Source organism: Ammodytes marinus (genome assembly GCF_949987685.1).
Source record: "Ammodytes marinus genome assembly, chromosome: 15".
NCBI classification, from domain to species: Eukaryota; Metazoa; Chordata; class Actinopteri; order Uranoscopiformes; family Ammodytidae; genus Ammodytes; species Ammodytes marinus.
Genome location: NC_137219.1, coordinates 19,983,008 through 19,991,826, shown reverse-complemented (window position 1 = coordinate 19,991,826; position 8,819 = coordinate 19,983,008). Strand labels below are relative to the sequence as shown.

Genomic DNA, 8,819 nt, shown 5'->3' with positions numbered 1-8,819 from the left:
ATTGAAAAAGTTTGAAAAATGCATTGCCCTTCAAAATTGCAAGTTGTCCTCACATGCCTTTCTCAGGGGGGAAAAGTTCTTAAAGGACCTCTGAAAGTTCACCCTCACAAACACAGAATCTGCTAAATCCGGCCCACCATTAATGATTCCTGAATGTGCATCTGGAGAAAACCGATTGACAGTATTGTTGGTATTAAGTATTAATTGACTTGCCAGAAAAAGACCAAGTGTGATACCTAAAACGCAAGACAAAACCCCTGAAAAGTGAGCGTTTTTTAGATATTATATCAGAGAGAAAAGAGTCACTTTGAAGCTTTGACAGAAGGTTTTTCAAAGCCTCACAGAAGTTAAAGATGCAAGAGAGAGATTCACAGCAATGCGCTCGCAGCTAAGAAACGGGCCGACTGAGCTTTAAAAATAACTGATTGATGGTCAGACATATCCGCAGTCGATTCCTTTCCACACAGTAGAGCTGAGACCAGACGTTAGAAGTACATCACACTGGAATATCATTTCCCCCCTTTTATGATGAGGGAAAGTTTCGATTTATATCAAAAAATAATAGTTTGAACTCCTGAAATGCAGGGGTGGGTAATAGAGTCATTTTACGGAAGTCGGAGCAACAGATTTAACAAGATTGAACTCAGCGGCAGTAGTACTGTAGATGTTAGGCAACACACATAAAAACCCATTGTGTATTAAACCAGTGACACTGGCAAAAGATAACACAACATTAAAGAAGGTGATCATAGGAGGCAACCCTTTATTTAAATTGTCAAAATTAACAACACTTAAAGGGGAACAGGGTTATACATGCATAACTTCAAACTGGGAACAGCAATACTGTTAGAAAACTTTAAATTCTTTGGAATACATTAAGGCTGAAACTCTTTTGACCTCCGCTTCCTTGCCAGAAGATAGATGAGGTCAATCAAATACGAAGCCAGAAAGCATAGCTGGCAGTTAGCCTAGCTTAGCATAAAGACGGAGGAAGGAGGGTGGGACCAAGACGTTTGGCTATGTCCCAAGGTAACAGCATCCACCAGCACCTCCGAAACTACATCTTAAATCACACATCTTAGTACCTTCTGTGTTTAACTCATACAGAAACCAAAGTACAAAACCCGATACTCCAAGCTGCCATTGACACACATCGGTTGATAAGACACAAGGTTTTAATTAGTGAAAACATTGTGAGTGTAATTTTTGTTGTGCTAAACTAAACTAAGCTAATCACTTGCTATCTTAAAGGTCACATATTATGCTAAATGCACTTTTTAAATGTGTTCTAACATATCCATGGGTCCACAGTGTGCCTAGAGACTGGCAAAATATTTAAAAAAATAACAATCTCTCCTTTTCTCACTCTCCCCCTTTCTGAAACCCCCACCCCTCCCCCCCAATATACTCCAGTCAGAATTCTCCTCGTTTCTGACCTCAAAAACTGGAAAGCCAGAAGCTTCCACTGTGCAGCCCACACCCCTATTTCTTATTGGTCCACGGCCCTGACAGACAGAGGGCGAGGCGTATCTGGCTTCGCTTCCGGACAGGGGGCGGGGGGAGCTCAAAGATTGTATATTTACGAGGGGAGCTGCAGCTCTTTTTAAAAAATAGGCCATTGTGAGATTAGCTGAACATCAGCATAGTACAATAAATTATCTGAAAGTTTTTTTCAGCAAACAATTAAAGAAAAACGTATTAGGGACCACTAAGACCATATAATATGGTGTATAATAGTACCGAAAAGTGTATAATATGGGAGCTTTAAAAGTGGTGTTGAATCTTCTCATCCAAGGTTTTTGTCCTAAAGTCCTTGATTCAAAGTGAACATCGCCAAGGCAAAGCCAAAGAGACAGAGAGGGATATCGCTGGGTCAAAGAAGCACCAAACTGAATGCATTTAAATGACTATTGACGCTGGACAAGCTATTTTTAACAACCCTGTTGCAAACAGAAACTTGGAGTGCTTTGACCTTGGGCTTGCTGCAGTACACTCAGTCTTTGTGACTTGTGCTACTTTGTGGTCATCTTTGCTAATCTCAGCCTCAATTTCCAACTTTTCCACTTAAAGTTAAAATTGCAGTTGTGCTTGTCTATTCTGTGCGTTTCCCTGGGCTTCCATAATAGCAAGATGGAACGCTTTGTGTGTTGACATCACTGTACTTCTAAGTTGAAAGAACACTTTTGTATAGTGAGCCTTGGTGGACAGGACACATTAGTTTGCTTTGGCATTATAAAGATGAATTTCATTGTAGTCCATAAAGTTTGAGTAGTATAATAAACTTCAAAAAAGTTTTACAGCTCTGCCTCTAAAATTTTTTGTTAAGGCTTTACTAAAACTCAAGGCTGCATACTTTATTCCATAAGGCCTGCTGTGTTTGCAAAAAGCCCACAGTGATTGTTAGTTCAAATCAGCACAAAAAAAATCCTCTTATCAGATATTGCAGGAAAATATCATTTCAGAATGCTGAGTAGGTGCCTATAATTGAAGTGTATAGCTAAAGCTTTTCTAATGACTATGCCTTTCTTCACCTCTGATGATGGTGCAGTACCATAACATAGGCTGGTGCACTAAATGGGTCTATGGGCAACGTTCACACAGCAAGCCTCAATTTTGCTCAGAAAATGTCTTTATTTGTTTGTCTGTTCACATAATTTATTTTTTTCAAATGTGGCCAAACCCCAATTCCAGTGTGAACTTGTCACAGTCCTAAACTGACCAGAGTGCGAGAAAGAACAATAACCAAGACATCGGAAGCAGCACCCTTTTCTGAGGAAGTAGGCCTATAAGCATGGAGGCCATGCAAGTTGAAATTGGTGAGCGGACTATAATAACAACGAGGATGAGGAGAAAGAGAGATTTTTTTTTTTTTAATTATGGCTTTTTATGGAGTTTTGGCTGCTACTTCTGTGCGGAGGTGTTCATGAGTGCTTAGCTGGAACCAGTAGTGCATCACAGGAACACACTTCTCACAAAGGATCAGGAGGTTCAAAGGTTACTTCATCTGTGATGCATGTTGATTTGGACGGACGTAAAAGTCTCATCAATTACAATAGGCTGTGACTGTTCGGACTGAGTGAGGTCACATTGTTAGAAAGAAAGAAAAAAGAACATATGTCGGATTAAGGACCACATATTAAAGTGGCCAAAATCGGAATTTAAAAGATCAGATAGCAGGTGATTTGCGCTGTTCACACTGCCATGTCTACACAAATGAGTAGCATTTGAGCAGAAAAATATCAGATTTTGGCCCAATTCGCCTGCTATTTGAACATATAGCCATACAGATGCTCTAATCCTGATCATAATAACACAAATCCAAAGCAAAAATACTTCAAAAAAGTCAAATGGTCTCTCTCAGTCAGGCTACTGTGTGCACTCACAAGCCTCTATTTATAATGTCCTATTGTTTTGGTCCTGACAGAGTGCTGGGTAAATTGAGCTATCATAGTGTCTGAATCAACCTGTCTTTACCACTAAAACCCAATGTTAGTCTGAGGGTTGTAGGAGCCACAAACTGACACCAGGTCCCATTGGGGCCAGACTGGCACATAAAGAAAATCCTCTCTAAACCCATCTCCCCATGCATGAAGCTCCAGGAAAAATTAGCCAGGCCTCCTCCAGTGTCCACAGAAAATGAATTTGTGCCACCTTATCCGTGAAGATTTAACATGCTCGGGGAAGGCTGGCCATGCATCTTCACCTGAGCACGGAGCAAGGGCACTGAGTTGTAGCTTTTTCTCTGCATTGATTTAACATGCCGTTTTTTTTTTGTAGGCTATCTCGGTGAATATAGGCTACTAAAGGCAGGCAGTGCAAAATATCAGGCAAATATCACTGATTGTATGGTGCACCACCACAGTGGCACTGCTGCCAATGGATAACAAGCCATGGCTTATATGCTGATAGAACAAAAAAAAATATGCTTTTAAGTTTTCCAATTCTAGTGAATGGGTTAATGTCCTGTGTGTGCTGTTGACGCAGGCATGGTTAATAGGAGGACAGGCAGCAGGAGGAGAGACATGCAGACTGATGAGCAGCAGCAGCAGCAGAGGAGCCACTGTGTGCTGACAGTTTGGACTGAGCCGTGGAAACATAAGCAACGATTCCCAATACAAATGTGTCCAGGCAGTAAGCGAATTTGTTGCAATTGTTCCAGGATAGACTTCAGCCAGCGTGTTGAAGGCATGGTGTCTACGTCCGCCTCAGTCCGCAGTAGAACGGGACGCCGGTGAATAACACTTGTCTTGCAGTCGTCGTCAATTGCAGCTGATTAAATGACTTGAGAAAGTCTCGTCGAAGAAGTCAGCGGACAGATAAAGGCGGGTTGGTTTTCATGGGAAATGAATGTGGCAGGGAAACAGCAACCTGAGCTGATCGAGCGACCCGCAAGCCTTTTGGTTCCAACTTCGGTAAGTAGCAAAAAAAAAATATATATATATATTTTTATTTGTTGTAATGGAAGTGAACCGCACATCGGTACGCCCCACTCACAGTGTGTGTGTGTATACTGTGTAGTGTTAGTTAGAGCACACGCGCTGTTTTATTATTTGGTGCACAGAAGGAACTCCAGACTACATTTAAAACCCCCACTGTTTAGCGTTTCGTTGTTTCTAAATCTTATTAAATACAAGCAGGCTTTAAGAAAAATGACGTTTCCAAACGACACAGTTTCTTCACATTTCGGCGTACGTTCAGCAAACTATGGTGCTCGCACTTGAACAAGCTGATAACTTTTATACATAACGTTTCGCCTATCAGTGCAAATTAACAATGGTCTTGGGCGGGAGTGAATGGCGTGTGCGTTGCTACAAGTTCATTAAACAATCTAATTATTTGAAGTAGCCTACAGCTGCGCTTTGTTCCTCATTCCTCATTGTGTTAATGCCGAATCCATCAAAAGACTATGCTCGTTTCACAAGCCTCTTTTGTCCTGCTAGGCGTGACGGATAACTTTACTGATAAGCATGTCCACAATAAACTAAAGGATATGTGACTGAAGGCTGGTGTGACGTTCCTAATATTTGAAGTATCGGATTGCTTTGATTATCAGTTATGGCAGTGGTTCTCAATAATTTTCTGTCATGCCCCCCCTAGGGGACAGACATTTGTTCGCGCCCCCCCCCCCTAAATTGAAATAGGCTACTATTGAGAACCTGCTAATATTTATTTATTTATCTGTACAAAACCACTGTGTGAGTTTCTGGCACGAGCATTCTGCATACAACCACCTTATTATCAAATTAGATAACAACAATTAGCTGAGATAACTTCTGCAGCAAAACAAATCAAAGTTCAGTTTATTAGCTCAATTTGTAACATTTAAACAAGACTGCTCAGTCTGTGTGAATCTCAGGACAGAGAAACAAGAGCAAATGATTCACTGAGGTTTGCATTCAAAACATTTTTAAACTGTAAACATAGTTAAGGTGGTGTTTTTTTATTAGGCCAATGGGCCTTCTGTAATGCGATAACCAATAATTCATAGCCTACTTGCTTGATTTATTTTTAAATAGCCTACAGAGACACTTGGAGACACATGTGGACATTTATTTACTGCAAATCGCCGCCTTTCGCACGGATATGACCATACACAAGCACACATCGCGCTTGCTAGCACTTAAAAATAAATAAATAAATACATAGGTCAGTTGGAAATCAAGGCAGCCTGCACCCCCCCTGACAACCCAGGACTGTGCCTTTTTCGAGCAGCCAGCATGGCCAGGTGGCCACGCCTGGTATTACACGCTTTGACTGTCTGGGACGGGTCCGTAAATCAAAATGGAGATCATAGCGGCCCATCCCCATTCATTCCCAATACAATTTCGTCAAACAAGAATGTATCTCCGCAAAATTTTTCTGGATATCAAAGTCTCATACTTTTCTTTAGACCATGTTCTAAGAATGGAAGTTTTCGCTTTTCAAAACGCCACCGAAAGCGTTTTATTTTCAGTTTTAGCCGTTAGGCGTGTAGCCGCTAAAAGGAGTCGTAATGAAACAACCGTTGCTTCGGCCGGCCCGGCCTCCGATGGTGGGAGGAATCTTCGTTTATCACTATACAACGACGGGGTGTAATTTAAAGCTTACATATAAAGAATCATCGGGATTAGTAATTTATACTTCCATGGTCGATAAACAATGCAATTGTGCTCGTCCCGCTTAGCTTAATGCACGGACATATTATAACGTTATACTGCTCGAGAATGAAACGTACCCTGGGCGTCATGCTTTAGGGGTGTGCCAGGCTCTCATGAAAGCAGTGTGGCCGCTTCCTTGTTGCTTCTCTGCGCCAATGAGCAGCTTTCATACGAATGAATGGGCGCCATGTTTCAATCGGTGTCCATTTCTTTATATGTCCATGGGCGCGCCCCACCATTTGAGAAGAACTGAGTTATGGTTCGATAGTTTACAGCCCTTGCGTGTTACATACACTAAAGTAGCTTAACTCAAAAGTTTGGATTTTGTTCTACGTTTCTTAGATGTAAAATGTGGTCAGTAGGCCTATCAATATTTTTTATTTAGCTTTTTTTGTTTATTTTTTTTGATTGCCGTAGGCAAGCCTAGCACACTTCTTTGTTTTCGCTACATTAACAATTCAGTTTTTTATAGGCCTATTATATAGGCCGAGTTGCTGCATCAATATGTCATTATATTAGCCAATTGCCATTTCTTTTTGTCAGGCAGACATTTGTAAAACTGACTTTAGCTTTCCTGAGGGCTTCATTTGCTCATTGCATAGTGTGGTGAAAATGATTTTGACCTTTGTAAACAGCCTTTCATATTCTTTGTGAAGGCTACATGCTTGAAACAAAATCCAACAAGTAGGCTATGACATTCAGGGGCAGTTTCACAGACATGGATGAAGCCAAGTCCTGGACTAAATGGAATGTTGAATGGAGATTGTCCTTTTGAGAGTACAATTTAGTCGAAGACTTGGCTTAATCCATGTCTGTGAAACTGGCCTATAATGTGTTGCCTAAAGTTTAACCAAGCACAATGTAAAACTTGAGGTTTCATATAGCTACCTGCGCTTGAATATAATTTTGATCTGCTTGACATGTTAACATGGATAGGCCTACCTCCCAGTGGTTTACCGTAGGCTACTTGCCAGTCCTACGTTTTGAAAATGTTCTTGAAACCTACAGTATACTGAACAGGAGGACCCATCATTTGCTGCCTGGCGTTGTCGGCTTGTTATTTCCCTCGCTTGACACATAACACCTTTTGATTTCTGTCTGTTCCCCCCCCTGAGTGCTGCTTTGTGGGCACTTGCTCTTCACCAAGCATTTGCTTTTACAGCTGGATACCTGTGAGGCTCAGGGGGGGGGGGACAAGTCGGCAGCTTAAACCTCCTCAAGAGTGTGTTCAGTTTTCACATACAGCCCACTCTACATTTACCACTGACTGACGGATAAAATTAAACAGTGAGCAGAGTACTCCTGATGCAATAAGACACGCACGCACGCACACACACACACACACACACACACACACACACACACACACACACACACACACACACACACACACACACACACACACACACGCACACCCACTATCTGCCAGGCTTTCGCTCCATCACACACATTTATGATCACCTGATGTGCGGTCTCGGGGTGTTAGACACGGACTAGATTGTGCTTCCACAGTAATTGAAGGCTCAGGCTTTTTGCAGGTTCTTAAACGGTTGTAAACAGTAAGGCTTTAATAATCTACGTTTAGGCCTTGAATTGATGACCACGTTTATGTGCAGCAATATTCCAGTCATCAACCCAGTTAAGATCATGTTTCGAGTCAGGAACTTCCGACTAAGCCATTGCATGTAAAGACTTGGGTACTGCTCACCTTAATCAGAATTGTGTCATAGTCAGAGTAAGCGTTTCTAATCGCATTAAGACAGCTGGGGCCTCATTTATAAAGCGTGCGGCGCACAAAAACCCTGCGTAGACGGGCAGAAATGTGTGGCAAAATGTGCGATGGCAAAAGTTGGTATTTATAAAAACAATCTTTGCGGAGATATGTGCGTATTCCCACGCCAACTTTCGACCATGCGTAGAGCTACCACAAGGTATCAGCGACACTCAATGGCAACACCACGAAATAAAGCTCAGTCATCAGAAAAACACACACATAGCCTACACCGTGTTCCAAATTATTATGCAAATTAGATTGAAGTGTCATAAACATTACATTTTTTGTTTTTCAATAAAACGTATGTATGATATTGTGTCTCAGCGCACCTTGGATCATTGAAATCAATCTCATACACCTGTGATAATTAGTTTGCCAGGTGATCCCAATCAAAGGAAATCTACTTAAGAAGGACGTTCCACATTATTAAGCAGGCCACATGTTTCAAGCACTATGGGAAAGAAAAAGGATCTCTCTGCTGCCGAAAAGCGTCAAATAGTGCAATACCTTGGACAAGGTATGAAAACAATAGATATTTCAAAGAAACTGAAGTGTGATCATCGTACTGTGAAGAGATTTGTGGCTGATTCAGAGCACAGACGGGTTCGTGCAGATAAAGGCATAATGAGGAAGATTTCTGCCAGACAAATTCATCGGGTAAAGAGAGCAGCTGCTTAAATGCCGGTACAGAGCAGCAGACAGGTATTTGAAGCCGCTGGTGCCTCTGGAGTCCCGCGAACCTCAAGGTGTAGGATCCTCCAGAGGTTTGCAGTTGTGCATAAACCTATTGTTCGGCCAACCCCCTCACAATGCTCACAAGCAGAAATGGTTGCAGTGGGCTCAGAAATACATGAAGACTAATTTTTGAACAGTCTTGTTTACTGACGAGTGCCGTGCAACCCTGGATG

General features: G+C 41.8%; 1 protein-coding gene across 1 annotated transcript in view; it reads left to right on the top strand.

The window, feature by feature from the left end:
• Positions 1-4,272: 4,272 nt before the first annotated feature.
• The window catches only part of sntg2 (syntrophin, gamma 2), a 108,261-nt gene continuing 103,714 nt past the window's right edge, over positions 4,273-8,819 (top strand). Inside the window, exon 1 of the mRNA XM_080042002.1 lies at positions 4,273-4,412. Coding sequence (XP_079898128.1) covers positions 4,344-4,412 — 69 coding nt within the window. The 5' untranslated portion in view covers positions 4,273-4,343. The remainder of the gene's footprint in view (positions 4,413-8,819) is intronic.